At 38.2% G+C, this 24,300-nt stretch overlaps 1 protein-coding gene across 2 annotated transcripts in view; it reads left to right on the plus strand.

The window, feature by feature from the left end:
- rsrc1 (arginine/serine-rich coiled-coil 1) overlaps positions 1-17,482 on the plus strand; it is a 140,686-nt gene extending 123,204 nt beyond the window's left edge. For both annotated transcript variants that reach the window (XM_079886180.1, XM_079886181.1), the window contains 3 exons: positions 12,902-13,008; positions 15,189-15,299; positions 17,006-17,482. In XM_079886180.1, coding sequence (XP_079742306.1) covers positions 12,902-13,008; positions 15,189-15,299; positions 17,006-17,098 — 311 coding nt within the window. In that variant the 3' untranslated portion in view covers positions 17,099-17,482. The remainder of the gene's footprint in view (positions 1-12,901; positions 13,009-15,188; positions 15,300-17,005) is intronic.
- The last annotated feature ends 6,818 nt before the right edge of the window (positions 17,483-24,300 follow it).

Raw genomic sequence — 24,300 nt, forward strand, 5'->3', positions numbered from 1 at the left:
CTGTAATATTTGAAGTAAAATATGTTTGCATATCTTTCTCTCATTCAAAGCAACTATTTTCCATACTCCAGTGATTAGTTATGCTTGGCTCATAAGCAGTGAATCAGTATTGTGGACCCAAGGGAAATAAAATTGGCAGAAAATCAGAGTGAGAAGATTTAATTATCACGCAGAAACCTTTACCGTCGACTGGCCCACTGAACCCAGAAAAGCCTAATCCGCCTGGACATCAGCCTCCTTCTCAGAATTTGTTTCCCATGCTATGCCAAGCAATTACGGTTTTATTGATTTGTTTTATCACTGCAAATTTAAAGTTTTATTTATTTATTTATTTAAAGCCATGGTCGTTGAGTTCAACGTAAAGAAAAAAAAAATGGTGCTTTGTGAAATCCTACCCTTCATTCACCTGTGTTGATATTTAGACATATTATTGGCCAGTGTCTACAGCTGGACCATTTCTCCAAACACATATGCCTTTTCCTGTGCATGATTCAATTAATAGATGATTGACATCCATTCCTCCCCCCTTTGTAATTGGTGTTGTGCTAGCCAAGAACTGCATCGGACATTTAAAGTTTTTTTTTTTTTTTTTTTTATTAATATGCACATTTTTAGTTTTTTGACACTTCTCTAAACCCCACGTTATTAACAACACTACTGACCAATCCTACTGTACATTCTCAAACCTCATTCTCAAATTAACATGCATAGCATCATTGAGAACACCTACATTGATGTTAAAGTTAATGTCAATAAAGTATGTTAGTTAATGACGTAATATTGCCATATCCTTGTGGCCGTCGTATAGCACAACAGCATTTCGACGACACAAGTTTAAGTCCCAATCCAAATCACCTCCTGTCTCTCCTTTACTGTCCCCTCAAATAAAGACAACAAATAAAACTAAATAAATAAATAAATAAAAATGAATAAATAACTGATTAATTCACACAAGTAAAAAAAAATCTGGAACAATTCTGTTCAGTGTTAAATTACATAATTGCTTCAATAACATCCAACCATGTAAGAATAATAATCCTTCATCTTCTTTGATCAGTTTTTGACTGTGCGCTGTTGATCTGCTGAGTAAGAGTGGTAGCCAAGGGAAGTGGAGCTAAACAAAGGATTAATCTGCTTATTTCTAGAGTTGCATTACACTATACGGTCACACAGTTTGACATGTGAAACCCTCTGTGCTCGCAGAGGTTTCGTAGCTCTATTAACAGCTGTCTGTGTGCTTGTGTTTTACATGCTCTTTCGGGAGGCTGTTTTTTAGGGTGTCAGGACAGGGTGGCCCGACCAAACCCCCACACGCATACAGTGTGGCAGCCGTGTTCATGAAGAAACTCTTCTCCTGTCATATGCTGATACGTGAGAAGGTGTGTTTGAGTGTGTAATGTGAGAAAGTGTGTATGTGTTTATGTTGTGGGAACGAGAGGAAATCCTCAGGGTCGAGTGTTGAGAGTTGCATGTGTGTGGTTGGGTCATTTGCACCTCATCAAGTCGGGACTGGTGGTCTCAGACACACACCAGGAGCAGAGCCTGATGGGTCAGTCTGTGGTCGGTCAGGCCACCAGTTGTCAGAGGCTCTTAGTGTTGTGCAGCATGTGTGTTGTTGCTGTAGCAGTAGACCAAGTACCCCCCCCCCCCCCCCCCCCCCCACACCCACACACACACACACACACACACACACACACAACATCCTTTAGCTAGCGTTACAGTATTTAATCATGCTATCTGTGATCCAATCACTAGACTGGGGATGAGCACACAGAGAATTGACCAAGTGTGTCGCACACGTCCTGAAAAGTGAAGCCAAAGCCTTTCGATCGCCCCCTGGTGTCTGGCTGCAGTATAGACCCTTTTACAGTTGTTCAACATGGTGACGTGTTTGTGTGGGCGGGGCTTAGCTGGAGGCAGAAAGATCCCTCTGGCCGCTTCACTAACACTAGTTCGCAAGTTTTGTTAGCTTGTTTTTTAACAATGACTGGAGAAAATCCGATTTTGTCTTAATGTGCAAGGTCACTCACTGTCCAGGACCGCGATTGTTATTTGCAAAAGTTAATTTTAACGGACGGAACCAGATGACCGTACACGCTCATTCAATGGACGATCTGACAGGATTAACGTTAACGCTACCTCCGGTTGAGTGGCCTGACTTCTACACCTACCCGATAGAGAAACCGAGGGTAAAGAGAAACTGAGGGCATATATATATATATATATATATATATATATATATATATATATTTAGATGGCTATAACTATGTGCTGAATGGTCATGTAAAGACTTGTGTGGTACGATCCGCAGTTCTGCCTAGCCAGCGCCAAGAAGTCGACAATGTAAAAAGTGACACTACGGTGCAATTTTAATGATATGAATATTTTCTAGAAATAAAAATTCCAGATACAGCATACTCATTTTTCATCGATTCTTGCACCCAACAGCACAACAAGATGACATTTAATAATAAAAATAATAATTTAAGCTCCTTATTATGTAGTCGAATCTGTGCTGGTTTGTATTGGCCGCCTCCAGTTTTCCGTTTGTTTTGCCTCCAGCTAGCGCCGTGACGTAACTGTGACGTCGGCACAAAAGGGGTCTATAGGTCATAAACTTCGCCCTCTCCATGTAATCGAATGGGACGCGAGCCCAATTACACTTTATTCCTGAAGATGTTTTTTGTCATTTTATCATGCTGACGTATGTTGAAGTATTAATTTTTACCAGTTAGTTTGGTTTTAGTTAGTTATTTGATGAAAACAGGGTGTAACGTCATGATTGATGTGTTTGGGAATGATGCCACGGCTCCACATCAGGATCACAACTGCGCAGAGTTAAAGTCATCTTTAATGTAATTACATGTTCAATTAAGTGTAAAAAGAACAATGTAATGTTCAATTATCAATAATTGCACATCGTCCACCTTTTTATTTTATTTTTATTTTTTGCAGTCTACAGAGAAAGAAACATCACCAAACACACTATATAAAAGGCTTAGCTAAATGTAACATTTATTATAATAATGTGAATTTTTTTTTTTAAGTTTGCTTAAATTAAGTTAAGTGAGTTAAGTTTCTCCCATTATAATATTTATGTTCTTGTTAATAAATGATAAATAAAACCATATAACTTGCTGTATAAGTCTTTCACTTATGCTGAAAAATCAATTTAATAGAGGCATCAGTATCAGACACTTGCCTTCATTCACAGTAATGAGTAAAAAGATGACATTAAACAAATATTTAAAATACTATCTGTATGAGCTTTTCACATTAATTTGGAGATTGTTAACACATTCATTTGGAGAATGTGATTACAAGTTTTAATGATAGGTGCGATAAATTACAGAAACCTGTGTGATTGATTAGTTATTTTTTAATCGATCGAATGCCTTATCATACAGTTGCTGTATGTTTTGTTCTATTCAACTCTCAGAAACAGAGAAATCAGACTTTTGTAATTTTCTCTTAATAAAGCAGAGTGCAAGGTTGTAAAATTCTCGTGGGTTATTTGCCCAAGACAGAGGTCACCGGGGCACTGTTGTTAATTAGCCAAATGAGTCCGCTCGCATTGTGGCCGTGACCTTCTCTGCAGTCAATTACATGAGTTACACTTCAGCTCTGTGAAGTAATGCTGATCATAAATATCTGTGATCTGATTTGTTTGTCTCGCTGATAAGAGTAAATGAGAGTTACAGCCTTGACGTAAAGCTTCGGTCTCGTGAATGGAGAGGCTCTTAGTCTGCAAATCTTGCTGTTTTATGTCTGATTACATCATTTGTGTTTTAAAGGCTAGCTCCAATTACGTAATTAGCCAGTTGGGTGTTTCCTTCATTATAGAGATGTTTGTGACAGAGCTGCTGACCAGCAAATCCTCCCAGTGCTGCAGTTTATGTGCCTTCCAGGTTCCTTCGTTCTCTTTCATCTTGTTGTTCATGTTAAAGTGACATTTGTTTGGCTCTCTCTCTCTCTCTCTCTCTCTCTCTCTCTCTCTCTCTCTCTCTCTCTCTCTCTCTCTCTCTCTCTCTCTCTCTCTCTCTCTATCTCTCTCTCTCTCTCTCTCTCTCTCTCTCACACTCTCACACACACACACACACACATACACACACACACACACACACACACACACACACACACACACACACACACACAAAGTAAACAGCCTTTGCTTTCTCATTATGGATCTTGTGTGTTATGGGTCAGTTTTGACATTATTAGATGTTGTTTTCCATTGTGCATTTGTATTTGCATTGACATGAACTGTTATAACAAAGTATGATTATGAATCATGGATACAATACATCTGTTTTAGCAGTAACTAATGTTTAAAGGGTTAGTTCACCCAAAAATTTTAATTCTGTCAGTAATTACTCTCCCTCATGTTGTTCCAACCCCGTCAGACTTTCGTTCATCTTCTGAACACAAATTAAGATATTTTTGATGAAATCTGAGAGCTGGATCACTCCTCCATTGGCTTCTATGTAATCGATATCTGCCATCCCAGAAAAGTTAGTAAAGACATTGTTAAAATAGTCCAAGTGACTACAGTGGCTCAACCTTAAGTTTATCAAGCGACGACAATACTTTTTGTTTGCAAACAAACCCTAAAATAACAACTTTATTCAACCATTCATTTTCTTCTGTGTGGGCCTCTGACGTGAGTTCAATTTTAATGTTGTTTATGTGTCTATCAGTGATGTGCGGGTTGATCCAAAATGAGCTGTTACGAGTCATCCAAAAATATTTTTAATGATATTCGGGTCGCGGACGGTCGGGTCAAATTTTAAAGGAGTGTCTTGCAACATGTTATCTACTACTAACATGTACAAGTTCAAATAAAGTTTTGACAAAAGAGTTTTTATAAAAAGATAAACCTTGCATATTTCAGCCTTTAAATCATTTTTATAAAAAGAATGAGTCAAAAAAGATAAATTACTGACATTTACAATGCACATTAGCTTATCTTTTATTATTAATAGTAGAATTCGGTCAGATTTTCCCGTGGCGTCTGTCGTTGCTATGCAACCATGCACTTCGCTCTCCACAACGACAAAGACGTTTTAAGAGCTAATGGATTTCCACCATCGAGAAACGCTTGCTGTAGCTCTGCTACTAGATTTATTTACGGAGAAGAAAAAAACACCCGTAGTTTGGGTGCACCCCCATCCGTCATGTTGACTCGCTGCGCCTGGAAAAAATGAGCGCGTCGCTTCAATTATTTGAAATAACGAACTTGAGCGCGCAAAAGACGCGATATGTGAACGGCCCTTGGCGAGCTACCTCCAATCAGGCCACGAGCTACTGGTAGCTCGCGAGCGACGTGTTGGAGAAGTGGGAAATCCTTGAGCGTTATTAACTTTTGAATAAATTGACAAAATGCCCGATTTCCCAACACGTTGAACTGAGCAATGCCATTGTACCATTTTAATAGGCTACTTTTAAACGCATATAGCTCAGTAATGTCAGTTTTATGTATGTATTCTGAGAGGGGGCGGGATTTTTGTTGGGAAAGTCGGGGGAGAGCCCCCCCCGCACCCCTAGTTCCTACGTCTATGGCCCAATGACACTACGATGAGCATTTACTACTTTTAAAAAATGCGGGTCAGGAAGCGGGGGATGGGTACAATATTTTCTTTCTTTTTTTGCGGTCCGAGTTGCGGGCGGGTTAGTTGAAAACGTCGGTCGGGTGCGGGTTGTTTATACATTGACCCGCGCATCACTGGTGTCTATGTGGTGTTTTTAATGAGCTTTAAGACGAAGCATGTGTAAGCTCATAAGTCGACACCATTGCTGAGTATTTTCTCCTTAAAACTGCAGTGAACCAAAGACAGTCTCAAAAACACGCTTTGAAATCGCTGGTGTTTCTGACGTCACAAACTACCTTGTAACCAATCAGATCAACGTGTGATCGTCAACCAGTGGATCTCTGAGCTGAGTGAGTGAGTGAGTGGAGGCGGGGCTCATTTGCATATTCATAGAACCACGTATACTAAATGAAGCAAGGGTGTCGAGTTACATTCAAGCTATTTTAAGGCATGACTAATTGTTTTCAAGGAAAAAATAAATATATATATATGTCATTTTGGTGATCAGAGATGAGTTTTAAGGGATAAACTGATTGACTACAGGGGGACTTTAACACTTTCTAAAACACCTTAACCTTAAACACTGTTGAATGCGAGTGAAACCCAGCTCACTCACAGATCATCATTTCAAGTCAGGGTTTGGTTTGTATGTGATTGAATGTGATGATATCTGAGTTGTTTCACCATTTTCACCCATTCAAGCAGATTTGTGGATCACTTGCAAGCATGAGAGGTCTGCATTATCACAGTCAATGCAATGAAGCAAACGTGATATGCAGGAATTATCAAATCAACAGAATAATGAATTTTCATCTGTATTATGCCATTCATGCCACATTTAGAGTTTGTAAAAATGATTTAAACACTATTTGAACACATATTGATCATATATATATATATATATATACATTTTTTTTTTTTTTTTTTTTGTACTGTCGATATTTTTCTGCTTCCTCGTGCATCCATGTAACAAGAGGTGTTGTACAGAACTGATCCACAGATATAATAGTGCAGTAGTGCAGTTTTACAAGGAATTGCTCAATTATTTGATGAGTAATGGGGATTTAATGATTTACCTTTAAATTAGGCATTAAACATCAAATACATCTCGAATTAAAGTTGTAATTTGTGCTGGAAGCATCAGCCATCAGTGATATTGATAAAACCTCCACAAACTAATAATGTTTCAGATGCTGTAATGACTTCTCCCTTGTATTTAATACAAAACTATATGCTGAAACTGCTGCTGTTTCAGCAGGGAAAATAGGAAAAGAAAGAAACGTCGTGTAGGATCATTATCAAAGTTTCTGAAGAATTTGGTTGCTAGCTTTTTCCGTTTTTGCATCATTGCAGTCTGATGTGTTTAGTTTGAAGCGTCATTATGGGACTACAGCTTCCTTTGTGAGCTGATCATACATACATCTATTAGAGAGACTATTCCTGAGGAAATCCTCTGTCCTACAGCTAAACCCATTGGATTGCAGAGCATACTTCTCTCCGTCTCACACTGCTTTAGACCCTTGGGGACATTAGCGGCATCTGGCATGAGCCAACATCAGCGAGAGAGAATTCACTTAGATGACCCACATCAAGTGAGACGCATATCATATCGCTCGAGAACCTTTTTATTTGGCCCGTTTGTGGAGCGCGATCTGCTCCGAACATGGATTGAGTGCATGTTACTAGGAGGAGACATTGGCCATGATTGCAAACTCTCTTTGTTCATTGAGATCTCATTTGTCAAGGCCGAGAGCCGAGAGGGTATTAGTTAGTTAGCAAATATTGACATGCCACTTTGTTCGGGGAACTATCAATTGAAATCAGCAAATCAATGCTCCTAATAGCTGCTCATTACGCACTTGATGCATTTTCAGTGTTCGCATCAGCTTTGCCGGTCAATGCAGTCAAAAACTATTACTTGACCAGCAGCCAGACACGTTTCTCACCCAAAGCCTTCAGTAGCTTTGCATATGGAAATCTCTCTATCTTTTAGGTGGTTGTTTTGTAGCTTGAACGAGGTGTAACGTTGACTCTTAAATGAGTATATCTCACTGACATGATTATTTAAATACAATTAAGGGAAGATTTTGCTGTCACACACTGTGATTTAGTTAGCGCAATGACCTTCCATCTAGGTTTCTTTTGTGCGTACGATGCAAATCACAAAGGCTTGAACGAAACCACATTTTCGGCAGCACTCACACAAAGTCAAGCAGCATTCGTCGAGAGAGGATCTTTATTTAGACACCAGATCTTCCCAGATAAATAAAGACAGTGTTAATGGAAGAGGGGCGAGTCGGATGCGTGTCAGGGGTTTGCCCAGATAAATCATTAGATGGAAGGTTATTGGAAATGCAGGGAGATAAAAGACTGAAGAAGCCAGTAATTGCCTTAAAGATCAGACTACAAAGCATTAGCCTGGCTTTTACAAGGCCAGTCGGCAACAAAAGAGTCGTAATTTATGAGCTCAGCGTAAAAGAATAGCATAATTGCATTAAAAATTAATGCTAATGAGGTCTAAAATGGGGAAGGTGGTTATTATGAAAGTTTGTATTCATCTTCTTTGGCCTGAATGATGGCTAGTGGCTTGATTAATGGCTTAATTTCTATCAATTAGCCGGGCCAAAAATAAATAAATAAATCTATCCACAGAGACGAGGCTAAATTGAGTATTGAATTACATATCTTATCCTGATGCTGAGAGGGGGGCCGGATTACCATAGAGGGAATGTCTGTGTGTTTAACGGTTAGTTCAACTTTTTGCGTGTTCGTAAGTGCACATTGATGGAAATGGATACTGGATGTAAATTCATTTATTTTATGTGATCTATGTTGATTTATATCAGTGGTTCTCAACTTGGCGGCTGGGTTCGGTAGGGGGTGTCAACATTTACTTCTTCTTTTTTGGTCATGTAAATGAATACAATTTTATAATAAAACTCCATGGGCGTTTTATAACGACACCGTTCTCCACAATATTTTATTGGGTAGAAATTGTGAGTAAAAATATAAATGGGATATATAAATAAAAATTATTTGTATTATACAAACGACCTTTTGAATATTGTAGTCAAGTCACCTTTATTTATTTAGTGCTTTTTACAATACAGATTATTTCAAGCAGCTTTACAGTGATAATAATGCAACAAACTTTGTTTCTGCTGTACAGCAGATCTAGAAGAAAGTAGCGTCACAGTCCAGCTTAAGTAAGTTCAGTGATTGTTCATTTTTGTTGTAAAAAAGTTAGTTGTGAGCAATGTTTTGGCTGAGCTTGATTATTTCTAGCAAACACATAAACACAGCTGTGCCAGTGCTTGTGAGAGGTCCTCAGGTTTTTACATATATATAGATATTGTGTGTGTGTGTTTTATTTTATTGCAAGCGCTCTCGCACTCGTCTCTATGGACTTTTCATTCTCAGTCAGTGCAGTGCCATCATTAGGTCTTGTTTTCCTTGTTCATGACATTCAAAAGCACCTTTGAATCTGTGGCCGTTTGAGACCGTCCACCTGATGATGGGCAGTTTCTGCTTTAATTATTCCATCAGTGATGAGAGCTGTTGTAATTTTGCTCGTGGAAGTAAGGCATTCAATTATGGGAATTAATGGGGCTCCGTGAGTTCTGCGTTCACTTTCCTCTGGTATCCTCGATGAGCGCTCTCCTGCAGGACCTTGAGTTGTTGAACATCGCCCTCTTGTGGTCTTCTGCTGCCACATATGCACAGCGAGCAGTCCTGCCTTCTGAAGAGGATCATTTCTTTGATTTGGAAGTGGAGAAACAGCTATTATGAGACAGTATTAAGGGCATTTAATCATGCTGGATATTTTGCTGGTGTCAGTTGTTTTACAAAAATCTTGGCTTGTTTTCAATTTATTCACATCTTCACATCCAAATCTACATTTATTCAGGTTAAAAAAAACAACAGTAACAGCCAACCAATCATGAGCTGAATCCGTTTAGGCCTTTAGGGCAACGAGGATGGGGGAAAAACATACTTCAGTATAACAAAATCACATGTCATCTCTCTTTTTCTGTGGTTAAGACTGCTATAAGGCTTGCGTAATGCAGCGACAATGGACTCTAAATTAATTTTGTGGATAATGTGTCAATATTAAATGTCAACTTTGACCTGGCCTTGTGCTGATCGTGTCTGGCAGAGATGTCTCTCCGACAGCGCTATCGATTTTCTGCTATCCGCTCGGTACGGGCCCCTCTCTCAAAGTCCATTATTTTTGATTTTCCTATGAAATACATATCTTTCCTCACTGACATCTGACAAACAGCATATGGAAGTCATTTTATCTACCAATAATGTGTTTGTCAAAAAGTATGAGGCATTAATGGAATTCCGGGCCAAGGATAGGTTGTCACTGATATATCTGGGTGGGCTTGTGTGTTTGTGTCTATGTATCAGTCATTAAGATGTTCAGTACACACACACAGGAGGGGTAATAAGTGTGTGATTGAGAGCCAGTGGACTGCTGTCATCTTCAGGACAGGCTGTAGACTTCTCGAGGATATTGCACCTCTGTTTTGCCTTATGCTCAAGTATGTTTCTTTATTACGAAAAGTGTGTTTTCACAATGTATGTAAGTAAACCAGTAAATAGTTTGGGCTCATTTTACTGCAAGTTTGTTTCTCAGAGCATGTTTGCTGTGGCATCAGAACTATGTCTATAAGTATGTTACTCGAATGAGAAGCTTGATATTCATTAGAATCAGTATTTTAGTTTTCTCTGTCGACATTTTCCAACTGTTTGCCAAGAGAGAATGGCAGTGCTACAGTGTTTAAGTTATGTTCATAAGCCGTATTATAAGACAAACACTAGAAGTTGTGTGTGTGTGTGTGTGTGTGTGTGTGTGTGTGTGTGTGTGAGCGAACGAACGAGTGTTTCTGCTAACAGAGAGAAAACCATAGCAAATATTCATTTATTCATTAAACGAGCAGAGCGAGAAGATGTGTTGTGACAGTCGCTCCCTGGCAGTTAATGGATTAAATTAATTCCTCTCATTAGCACAGGGATCTCTCTCTCTCTCTCTCTCTCTCTCTCTCTCTCTCTCTCTCTCTCTCTCTCTCTCTCTCTCTCTCTCTCTCTCTCTCTCTCTCTCTCTCTCTCTCTCTCTCTCTCTCTCTCCCTCTCTCTCTCTCTCTCTCTGTGCGTGTGTGTGTGTTTGTGCGCCAGAGCGTTCTTTCTGCCTAATAGTGTTTGTTTATGAGCATTTTCATGCATATGAGTGGAGAGAGATTAAATTGTTGGTGAATTTGAGTATCAGTAGTACATTGTGTTTTATGATTTAGAAATGTCTTAATTTACTGCAATAAAATCACACAAACAACCAACAAGAGGACTTCTGATGTTCTGACTATCAGCAATCACAGTTTATATTCAGTCTGACAGCATGATTTCCAGTTTTATATTGCTTTAATACAAGAAACAATAAGTTGGAATAGTTTAAGTTTTAGACACAATTTAGTTAGTTGCTTTTGTCTATTCATGGAAATAATTCCAAACAAAGTCCCGGCAGGTCTTTAGTTCATATCAGTACTCCCAACCACAAGAGGGCGTCAACGACTGACAGCCAATAGCTTGACCAGCAATGAGTGTGTGCTGTGTATCAGACCAACATAACATAAATATATTTCTGTAATGTTGTAATTATGCAGGGAATATTAATCATTGGCATATGTATCTCTTAATGTAAATACTTGATTTGAATACAATATACATCAAATACCAACCAGAATAAGAGCATGTGATACTATAATTCATTAATATTCGAGTCTGTTTACCATGCATTATTTTGCTCGGAAAGACAGCATACAGTGCATGCTTGGAAAAACAAGCTCTACGTCTTCTAGATCTTTTTTTTAAGCATGACTTTTTTTATTTTCTGATGACTTCTCATTGACCAGCATCCACTTCAGACTCTTGGAGAAGAAGAATTAAAGAGCTACAGACTGGACAGCACAACTTGTTGGATTTGTACTAGTCAGTTCACATAGAAATAATATGTTATGTTCAGTTTATTGTTGGATTAAGTTAAGTTTACAAACCAATTTTAGTTAATTTAAAGTTAAAAACCGTTGAACCTCGTGCATGAAGACACAGTGGTTATTTAAATATTTATACAATTAATCACTATACAAGGTGAATAAGGTTCTGTGTGCATAGCTTACAAAACATAAATTATTGTATTAATGTAAAATTAATCATAAAATGAATGTATTCAGATTCAAAACTTTGACATTTGCAGGATCCTACATATGTTGCAGTGCGTCGTCCGTCAGCTGGTCTGATGTCGCTTCAGTGCTGTAATGAATATGAACATCACCCGCTTTCAATTTCAATAAGCAGGAGAACAAATAACCTGACTGTACAGGGAGTCTTCGGACCCACGAGCTGTGTTTGGTTGGAGAACCTTTATGTTATTTATTATAGATCAGCATATATATACACCATCTTCTGAGAGCAACATTTCTGACTCTTAACTCCCAGAGCTTTCAGGCTGTTTTCTAACTCATCTGTTTTCATGTAATCTGTGATCAGTTCCGTTCATACATCCGCCTCGGTTTTACCCTGAAATTAATCAAATTAAATTAATTCATTTCACTCTAATATCAACAGGTCATTGTACTTAATAGGAAAAAGTTGAACAAAATCTGATTATTTTAAACTGAATGAGTTGCAGCAGATTTCTAGTTCCCAGCATGATTTTTGTCAAACTGTATAAGGAGAATAAAGGTTGAAACTAAATGTTATTTTGTGGTGTTTGCAAAAGATAAATAAAGGCGGAAATAATGCTAATGTTTAATGTTCTGGTATGTTTTTGGGATTTGAGTTGTGGCAGCTTAACACAACATATGCTTTGTCAAACCAACACCAGTGTTGTGTGTGTGTGTGTGTGTGTGTGTGTGTGTGTGTGTGTGTGTGTGTGTGTGTGTGTGTGTGTGTGTGTGTGTGTGTGTGTGTTTTTTTAAACAAGCTTTCCTTTCGGTTTCTTTCTCTCACGATCGGACTTTTTCCCAATATTCTATTTTCTCCTCCATTTTGTGTGTTCTTGCTTGTTTAGATGTAGTATGCTGTTCTTTTGCTGGAGTCTGGTGGTACTGACATACTGAACCTGGGCACAATCAGGACACCACCATTGTTTTTACGTGTCATGAACAAACATGCACTACCGGCTCAACAGTATCCAGCAGACAGAGACGAATCCATCAGCGTGATGTTTTTCAGTTTCTGTGGCTCGTGACCAGTTGACCTGCCCATCTGACCTCTCGTCTGTCCACTCACCGCTCTGTTTTCTGTTCTTCTAGAGGAATTATCTCTCGCGGAGCAGGTGAGGAGGATAAAGGATATCGAGGCCATTGAGGATGACTCCTTTGTTCCTCAGGCTTTCAAATCATCTCGGGACGCCACCAAGGTACATCTCTCGCTCTCTCCCTCCCTATTCTTTTTGCCGTCCGTCTCATATCTATATATTCTTTTATTTGATTTCCTTTCGCCGAGTTATGTAGCGTTTGTCTGCAGATGAAATGATTCCCATTAAATTCCGTTTGCTCTGTCCACTTGAGCTCGGGCTCCTGAAAAGCATGTGCCCGTTGGTGGGCCGCACCGGGCCTCGTTCACTCTCTCCACAGACAGCTTTACTGAATCTGGTCCCGCCAGCATTCACATTCACCGCTCAAATTAGATTACTAACAAATGCTCACAGATCTCTGTGGTCTGAGACAAAAGGTGACAGTTGAAATGAGCCCGTATGATAGATTACAGCCCAGAAGGGCCAGGTGGCTCTCCCGAGCTGATCTCAGATCTGTCTGTGCAGACTTCAGTGCTCCACTGAGATTTACTGAACTGATGCTAGACCAGCACTTAACATTACTTTACCTGCATGCTTTTTTTTCCTTTCTGAATGATGTACAAACAGCTCTGGAGATGGAGCAATAAAAGCTCCATCTAAATAAAATGGAGGACATTCTTTGGACAAACACGAATACACACAGCCACACAATAACACTCATTTGATTCTTTCAATAATTTCCATTAGATGTAATTGGATGCTCTCAGCTATACTCTCACTTAACAGAGCATGGATGTTAGAGACAGGAATCTGGTAGGTCTGTGCTGGATACAGAAAGGACAAATGCTGTCTGCTAGAGTTATGATTATACTGATAGAATCCATGAGCAAGGTCAATCCCCTTGGACTAACCTGCAGATAAGTGTTTGCTCAACTTAACTCTGGTTCAAGAATGACTCATTATGGGGTTCAAACCTTCAACCTTTCAGCTGCACCTACTAATTCCAGTTTAAATGGGTCAATCAAATTTAACTTGATCTCTTGAGATAAAATAGCTCATTGAACTCACTTCCTTCTCAGTCCAAAATGAGCATTATTAAAACCTGAAAAAGGTGCAAAAACCTTTTAACGTCTGCTACTTACTGATGTCAGACAGATCTTTAACTCACCCACATTTAAACATCAGCAATGGCTAATGGGCGAACAAAACCTTGTTGCTGCCGAATCATCGTGCAGTCTTTCCAAACCGTTATTGAAGGGGATGCTGAAAACAGCAGCATAAAGCATGTTTTAATCAATCTGATAGTTCACACAAAGATGAAAATTCACTTTCTCATGTCATTCCGAACCTGTGACTTACTTTCTTCTGTGGAACATGAAAGAAGATATTTTGAGAAACTAAGACTGTTTGGTTCACCAACAAATCTGAATTTTCATTTTTCATTTTTAGCTCTAACCCTTAACAATGCACCCCAGACAAGCTAATCATGATGTTCAGACTTACAGTTTCACTGGGGGCGTAGCTAAAGTCTGCAGGCCACGGCCCTCCAGGACTGCAGCTGATGAGCCCTGCTTTAACGGGTCTAAATTATGACTATTTTTGGCACTGAAAAACAGTGTGCCTCAAAAGATTAAGATATGATAGCATTTCTTTTTAATTAAAGGTAGGGTAGGCAATTGCGGAGAGGCTAGCAATAGCAAGCTGAAAGCATAATCCCACCCTCCCTTCAGAGCGTCTCCAAAGCCACGCCTCCTTCAAAACTCATGAACGGCCACAAATTACCTCATGTCTCAAAGCACATAACATTACAATAATAATGAACGTAAACAGCACTGATCTGTACCACCTGACTGCTGCAGATTAATATCATCGTTGATAGTGTTGACATAGTAGCACATAAATCTACAGCTCCAGGTAGAACGTCACGGGTTGCAGTCTCGTAGTTACTGTTAGGACGTGTGTGTGGACACAGCATAAGCTCATTGTTTTAGTTCAGGAGGAACTGTGAAAGGCTGATGTTGGTTTGTGGCTCTCAGTGACTGTCTGTCTAGCCTCATGAAACATGTCTATGACCGAATGCAATGATTGGATGAACATGTTTAGGTCCTGAGACTTCAAAAGAAGATATATGTACATGTTTTAATATTTAGACCTTTTATTATTGAGTTTCAACCAGAATAATGCCTACCCCACCCTTAAACAACTTGCAGAATAGGTGTTTTGAGTGTTTGGAACGATGGAAACATGAGAGCTCTGTGTGATTTCTCAGGGTTGTTGTAAAAGACATAACCGTTAATTCACAGGTGACTGAAGCTTCAGAGATCAAGAAAGAGGCCGAGACTATGAAAGAGGAAGTCACCGTTCTGCCCATCTCCATCACATACAACGACAGCAACAGCCTGGCTCACCCCAACGTAAGAGTGTGTTTCTTGTGTGTGCCTACTTGTCCATATTAAAAACTGGAACGTTTAAAACATTTTTTTTTTTTTTACATCAAATAAGACATTTGTGTCGTAGGCCTTACATCCCAAGTTACAATAAGCTCCCCAAAAGGCCTCCAATCAATAATTCTCTTCTCCCAAGACTCATTCCCCTCCACCCTTGTAGAAATTGCCTATTTCAGAAGCTCCACTTCTTGACAACCCACACAGGGCCCTTCTTATGCACCCTCAGTAATATTTGCAGACAGAATTTCCTATGAAAGTGCGCTCCATCTCTCTCACTCGGCAAACTGGGTTATGTGTGACGGATGCAGATGAGCTCGACAGGCTGATCTATTGCAGCAATATGCCCAAGGCGAGAGAGCCCTGATCACCAGTAATGATTCAATCATTTAGCCACCACCACTTACTGTATCTACTGTAATTTCAAACTCGTTATCTGCGCTTCGCTAGGTGCGTTGAGAGTCAGAGGAGGCTCGTTGTCGTGTCGCAGAATCGCCTACGAAGAGATAACCAGGCGACATACACCCTCAGTCTATTAGCGCTGCTCAGCACGTGTTTCCCAGTCACACACAGACCCCGCAATGAGTGCTACGGGCGGACCCTAACCCGATGTAAATCACACGCTTCTAATGCGCACGCAGCGGGATGGAAGTGATCAGTCTTTCCCAAGCATAGATTTGATTTCATGCCTCTCGTGTTTTTTGGATGAAGGAAATGAGTGATGAGTGTTGGAGAAGAATCCGGAACTTCCAAACTTAAGGAACTCATAAGCACAACTAATGCGGGAATCACTCAAATTCTCCCTTTATGCTGACATCCGAATCAACCGCGTGTATTACCCTGTCTGATGTGTTTATGATGCAATACCATTTACACTTCCTCCAAATCTAATCGCAGCTGTGATTGTCCTATATTAAGCCGACCGAGACAATTAGAGAGCAGACTCGGAATCCATTAGAAACCAATAGGAAAGATTTGTTTCAAAAGGATTACTTGCATTTTAGATGTATAACATCAGTAGACCCGTGGCCAAATCCAGACATTTCCTCACTTCTGAGGGGAGCAAACGTACATGCAGACAGTTGTGGATCCGATCTCAATGACTTTCCCCTGCGTGTGGATGTATGAGGACTCCGGGTCATTCACTTGTACTTCACAGATAGGGATGATAATACACAATTTATTATGCATTTCTAATCCAATATACAGTTATTTTAAATAAGAGATTTTCGATATACCTCAATCATCGCTTCAATTACATTTATCCTCCCGACTAATCAAAACAACATTGACACACATTTATATTTCCTGTTGTCCTGCCTCATGAAGACACCAGTCTCGAAACGATCCCTGTGATCACAGCAGAGCGTGAACCTGTTTTTTACTCCTGTGTTTCACTAAAAACTATGTATTTCAGAATCAGAATCATCCATTGCACAGCTGTGAAAGAAGATTAAGTAGAAAAAAACTAGAATATATTACAAATATTTTTTCATTTCTGAGGAAAAAGTCTGAGAAAAAAGGTTTTCTTCTCTCACCTGTAGGTGGATGATTCAGATGTTGTCAGTTTCTGTGGTGATGCTGTACGATGGACAGAGTAGTAAAGTGCTTTAGAAGTTCATTGCACTTTAATAGTCTAAATGACTTGAACTGAACTGGCTCTCACTCTCTTGCAGTTGTTCATGGATAAAGAGGAGGCAGAGAGGTTGTGGTTGAACAGACTGGTTTCTCTGCGTCAGGAGAGGCTCATGGGAAGTCCGGTGTCCTGATGACATCCAGCTTCTTCAGTCCTCCAAACCAATGCGGATGTGAACATAGGTTTAGCCTCTGGAACTCCAACATCTCTCAGAAAGGAGCAAGTGCACCTCCTGCTGGTTTCTGCGTGAAATATCTTCCCAAATTGAATTCGGCATGTGCTTATTCTGAATCTTTGCTGGTTTGTTAGTGTTTTTTTATACTAACTGATAATGATGGTAGTTTTAGTTGTTGTTTTTTTACACATGCTTTTGTCCTCTAGCTCTTTTTTTATGTTTTAAGCAGACATCCTTCTCATCAACATGAATGTATGTCAATTGTATGTAGTGTGTGCTAGTTTTTTTATTTATTTATTTTTTTTTCCTTTTTCAAAATAAATGATCTTGTAATTCTTGGACAGAACTTGTGTTGTGGTCGTTAAACAGTTTAAAACTTGACCAGTTCAAAGTGCAGCCAGTTATACAGTACAAACTCTTTTTACTACAGAACGGCCACATGAAAACCTTTTGAGGATTCACTGTACACGACAGAGCCTGAGTTTTTTTACTAATGAAATGAATGAAACTTCATACATATCAGAGACTCAAGAAAAGACAGCTAGGACATGAGCTCATGAGGGGTTTCCATTACAAACAGACTTTATTAGGAACCAGTCTACAGGCAGAAGACAAGCAGCTGCAATTTACTCTCGTTTTACTCTTGTCATATGATATGTGAAAATTTGTAACAATGCATCTCTTGCTCAGTTGTGTTGGATTTACACATGCATATTTCTACGGTTTATATTGATGTATCCTCATATCCACACACCCTCTATCCCTAACGGTGGTTGATGAACGAGAAGTGTCCTCAGGTGCTGTGTGTCACGGGGGTTTCGGCAAGGATGAGTTTGAGCAGGGTCTAGTTGCAGCAGTAAAACTTTAATTAACAATAACTCAAATGAACAAACACTCAGGAGAGAGATCAGGACGCAGGAACAGAACCACTAAACAAGATGCATACTAATAGACATAAGAACAGACAATGAACTGAACGCAGAGTGTATACCGTACACAGACTGAATGAGTGAATTAACAAGGGCAGGTGGACACTTGCTATGGTACAGTAACTAACAGACACACACTAGGAAACTAGTTCAACTAAGGAAAAGAAGAAATAAACACAGGAACTGGGAACACACAAAACTAAATCAAAATAGAGCATAAACCTGACTGGATGTCACTTCATTCTGCAACCCTTCATTTTCATCAGTGCCTTTGTAACTCTTTATCAGGAGAGATGTCATTCGGAATAAAACTACACCATATAAACACAGACGTCCTCTTTCTGCTATTAGAAGTCTAAAGCAACTCTATTTTGCATTGTCTTCACCAGTTTCTTCCAGCTACTCAAGCACAGAAGTTAAAGGTGACATATCATGCCACTTTTCACAAGATGTAATATAAACTATGGTGTCCCCAGAATGTGTCTGTGAGATTTCAGCTCAAAATACCCCACAGATCATTTATTAGAGCTGCTCAAATTTTTGGGTGTGAGCAACAACGCGCTGTTTATGTGTGTGTCCCTTTAAACACGGAAAAAGTCAGATTTTCACCCCTTTAAAGCCTTAATTGTGTAATTGATTAATCTTTGATTATTGTAGTAAATATAATTGATCCACTCTGTATTCTTAATGGGAGTCATAGGATTTGATTCCAAACCTAATGCGATTTCATTTCTAGCTTTGCACAGCCTCAGCTTCATCTTACAGACAGACCTTTCTAACCTCAACTAAGTGAGTGCTAAATAATTAAGGTTGGTCAGACGAGGACCAGCAAAAGTCCCCTGGACATTCATTGGGTTGAGGACATAATTAAATATGTAAAATTATATATATGGGTCAATGACGTGACGCCTACATTTTCTGTCCGATTGCATTTTTTTCAGGCAAAAATGGGTTTAAATGCATAAAAAGATAGTGTATATTTGTAGTACCTCTCCCATGTATGTACTCACTTTAACTTTTCAAAAACCTTTACTTATGTGTTATTTTTTTTGTTATTTAAAGTGTCAAAACATCATGTGGTGCGACCGTCCGGCCATAACTTCTGTTTTGAAAACGTCTTTGAAATTACTCTAAATTTATTCAAATTTATATTCTGCACTATTTGGCATGATTTCCAAAATGTTTTGTAATCCTTTAAAAAAAATCAAAGCATTTGTATTTATATTTCCATCATAATATACAAACAAACTTTGTCCGATGATGTCCATTTTATGAAATATCATGTGGTGCAACCATCAAGGAACTACCGTTTTGGGACTTTTATGTTGAAAACTATTCAAACACAGGAAGTTCCATCATATACCAATTTACCAAGGACCCATGGAAGCAGCAAGCAGGTTTGTAATTCTCTCAAATTGGAAAAAAAATAAACCTTTGTAATGGTTGGTATGTAGTTGCCACATTTGGATGTCATGTGGTATGACCTCAAAAAAATTGTAATATTAAAATTATTTCTACAAATATATATTTTTTTATTATAAATTTCATAGTGACCTTTTTTGGGAAGCTAGCTTGTTTTGTTTAGGTGGCCAATTCTGTGCCTGTAAATTATGACTGAATTTTAAAATATCATGTGGTGCGACCAAATATCATGTGGTGCGACCACTGCAGACTGTTTTCCATGATAGATATATGTCCTAGATTGGCAGTTTTATGCTTTTATATTAAATTTACGGTTTATATACAAAAAGTACTTTAGTATTATTTGGAATAGATTTTTATGCAATTTGGGATATTTTTTTATATATATTTCAGACAGTTTATGTTTACTCTTTGTACAATATGAAAAAAATTAGAGCATGTAATTTCAGTTTAGTAATGATGCATTTATTAGTAGTGTATTTATTATTGCCTATTTATTTATTTAAAACTATTTTAATCTATTTTACCAGATGCCACTGCCAAGCGAAAAAATTCTGACCCTGCAGCAAAAGCGGAGTACCTTGATAGGAGAAGAGTGAAATATTATTACAGTTTAAAATATATGTTTTCTGTGTGAATATATAGTAAACTGTAATTTATTCCTGTGATCAAAGCTGAATTTCCAGCATCATTACTCCAGTCTTCAGTGTCACATGATCCTTCAGAAATCATTCTGATATGTAACCCTGGACCACAAAACCACTCACTGGGTCAATGTCACATGGGTCAATTTTTTGAAATTGAGATTTATACATCATATGAAAGCTAAATAAATAAGCTTTCCATTGATGTATGATTTGTTAAGATAGAACAATATTTGGACAATACAACTGAAAATCTGGAATCTGAGGGTGCAAAAAAATCGAAACATTGAGAAAATCGCCTTTAAAGTTGTCCATTTATGTTTGCGATATTGCTATATTCACTCACAAAAATAAATGTTTTATATATTTACTGTAGGACATTTACAAAATATGAAACATGATCTTTATTTAATATCCTAATGATTTTTGGAATAAAAGAAAAATAGATAATTTTGACAATGTATTGTTGGCTATTGCCACAAATATACCCGTGCGACTTGTGACTGGTTTTGTGATCCAGGGTCACTAATGATTTGCTGCTCAAGAAACATTTCTGATTATTATCAGTGTTCATATTTTTGTGGAAACTGTGATGCATTTTATATGTCAGGATTATTTGATGAATAGAAAGTTCAAAAGAACAGCATTTATTTGAAATAGAATCTTTCGTAACATTATAGCCTAAATATCTTTACTGTCACTTTTTATCAACTGAATGTGTCCTTGATTAATAAAAGTATTAATTACTTGAAAAAACTAAAATGAAGTTTTATGTCCCCAAATGTTACCTGTATACAATACTTTTATAAAATAATTTATATCTATAACATTATTATTTGTTAGAAAGAAATTCTAAGTCAAGTTAAATGAAATGGTGCACTTGTGTTTGTGATGTGATTTTTATAAAAAATAAATAAATAAATAAATGTTTATAAAATGTTCTGTGAATTTTGTATAAAATCTGGTTTAAATCTTTTTTTTTTTTTTTTTTGTATAAAATGTATTGTTCATTGATCTCTTTAAATATATTTTTAACTATATAAGGTTTTCGTGTCATTTGGAGCGACCACTTATCATGTGGTGCGACCAATAAAAACAATCACTGTATTAAATTTAAAATAAAATATCTTATTTCTGTGGCTGAAATATGAATCACTGATACAGTATGCTTTAGTGAATGATATTTTTAAAACCATTGTATCAGTTTTATGTGATTTACAGGAAAAATAAGTCTGTTAACTAGATTTAAGAAGGCAACTCATTAATTATAGAACAAAAAATGTGATCATTATTTACAAAAACTCAAAAGAAATGCAAATACTTGGTTTCTAAACACTTTAATTACTAAGAACTTGTAAAAAAAAAATTAAGCATGTTAAGGAAATTAATTAATTTTAATATAAATCACAGTCGCACCACATGACTTTTTTAAGGCTACGGACAATTCATCTAGATGAAGAAACACTAAAATCACTTAAATTATTTTTTTTAAATGAATTTAGGTGTACACAAGATCCTTAATGTTTGAACAATTGCAACAGATATTATTTTTCTTTTGTATTTTAAAATTGGCCAGTCGAAAATCCTTTTACGTCATTGACCCATAAATACAACATAAAGATACAGATTCAAACAGTGCTTTAAGTTTAAATACTGTTTGTTTTTCCCCGTTGTTGTTTGATTAACATTAACGACACAGATAGGAGCGGATATATATTAGGTTGCTTTCACTTTAAGGCCTAGTAAATACCAATTGTCTCTGTAAATACTAACACGTGTCACAAACTTGTTCACTCAAGACATAACCGCCAAGACGGGCATTTTGGCATAATTATGTGTATTTGATCGTTCAATAACAAGGATTACACTTCTCTTTATTCCAGCTGCTCTCTTTCTGCTGGAGATGGAGACGGTTTCAGGTTATTTGGTAAAAACTGTTGTTTAAAGCTCACAGTAATTGTTCTGACTTCGTGAAGCCTCCTGGTGTGAATGAACATCAACTGACCAGAACAAACTCTTTGAAATGATTGTGGATGATGTGGATGATTTGTGTTATAAATCACTATTTTGGTCGTGAAACTCTAGATGGTGCAGGCTTGACATGTAATCTGTAAGCAATCGCATAATTTCCTGCACGGCACAAGCTGATTGGTTGCTGTTGCTTCTGCAGCCAATGACTTTGCTTGCTCAATATTTAAAGGTCCCGTATAGTCAAAACTGAAATTTCCTGTCTTTTTTCATGATAACAGAGGTCTAGGGGCGATGTAACTACCATATAAGTTTCAAAACAGTCGATCCACAGACAAATGCACACAGCCTGCATAAAGTATCTGTGCCTTTTCACAAGCCATTGTGACTTCCGTATAAATGTGATGTCAGAACTACTCAGTCACCGCCTTCAGTCACCACCCCCACCAATGGTGGGTCACTCAGAAAACAACAGGCCAATCAGAAGAAAGGCTCATGAATATTAAGTAGACAGGCCAAAATCGACCTCTTCTTGGCAGAGCTCCTGAGAAAGGAGCTGTAAAAAATATATTGAGATGGTTTCTGGTACTTATACCGCAAATATATATTCTTAAGGACATCACAACCTAAAATAAAACTTTGGAAAGGTGTACAATATGGGACCTTTAAATAGTTTGGTTCAGGGTTTGGTCAAGGGAAAATAGTTGAAATACTCTCTGAAGAAAACAGCATTGCTTCATTAGCGATTGAATATTCACGCCCAGTGTGAGTTTCCACTATTTCTACTCAAAAACATTTTGTTTCAAACAATTGTGTTTTGTGTGAAAAGAACCTTTAGACTTTACATTTCACCTGCACTTTAGGATTTTCCTGGGTCACATTTACTTAGAATATCAAAAACAATCAAGATCAATGTCAAAATTAATTCACTTTGAAGGGTGTGGACTGGAATCCACTGCTGCTTCAATGTATATGTAATGAGTGATTATAATCAAGGAATTATTCAATATTTTTTCCTTCTAAATATCAAGTGTGTTGAATGACTTCTCTGGAGATTTTACTTTGTTAGAGAAGTTACCAGTGTGATCACTGAAATGTTCTTTTCATGTATTCTTTAATGTCAGTATTTGATATCTGAATGCAGTAACAGTGCTTGCTCATTTAGCCCGGCTTCCAGAAATGAAATAGGGACTTGTTTTGTGTTTGAGAAAGGTCTTCAACGTGTTAAAACATATAGGGGTCATTGAAGTCTATAGTTTAAGGGACCATTTCTCAGTTAAAGCCTATATTTTCCATTTAGACTAAAGTGTCCTATCCTTGAGAGAAATAACTTGTTATCATGATGTTTTGAGACGAAACTCCTGTTTATAGCTAGAGCCTGGCCAAATCCAACCTTGGAAAAGGTGTCGGTGTGTGTGTTAGTCTTCTTGGTTACAGGTTAAGGAACCACTGGCATTATTGGAGATTGACTGAGTTGTTGTTCGGGACATACTGGCATCCAGCAACCCAAATCTACAACCTGGAAGGTCACGACGTGCCTAACTTCAGGGTCCGAGTGTCAGATGCATATCTATGGAGATATGCTTCAGTCTATCTGTATATGTGTGGAAAATTACTATGTTTATCTATTTCTTAGCCAATGAGAATCATTCAACCTGAAGCAAGGACGTAGCTTAGACCTTGGAAATGGTATATCTGCTGTGATCTTTGTAACTGTAAGCGGGGCGATCTACGAACTCCCGTGTGAGTCTTGAAGCTGACTTCTGCTGATGAAACCTTCTTCCTCTTCCTCCTCTTCCTCCTGCAACGTATCCAGGGCCTTCCGTCTGGCTGCACTCATTTTCTTCTCAACATGTTTGAGACGTGTCTGCCTCTCTTTGGCCAGAGCAGTGGTCTTGGCCTTCTCGGCACTTCCACATGTAGCACTGCAGCCGTACTCCGCCTGCCTCCATCCTCTTCTCTCTGTCGGTCCCTGCAGCCCTAATGTTCCGGCAGAGAGTTTTATCAACTGGCCCCATGTTGATGATGTCATCTCTTTTGAACAAGCCAATGCCAAAAATGAAATGCATGCACCTGATCTGATGCCCATTGATGGTCTGTGTGGATGTCTGCAAAGAGCAAGTAGTTTTCAAAAGGTTCTGCCAATCTCTTTGCAGCGTTGTGGACGTGATGTCAAGAGTCACCATCCACATCAAGC

This window comes from Squalius cephalus (assembly GCF_949319135.1).
Source record: "Squalius cephalus genome assembly, chromosome: 11".
Lineage (NCBI taxonomy): Eukaryota > Metazoa > Chordata > Actinopteri > Cypriniformes > Leuciscidae > Squalius > Squalius cephalus.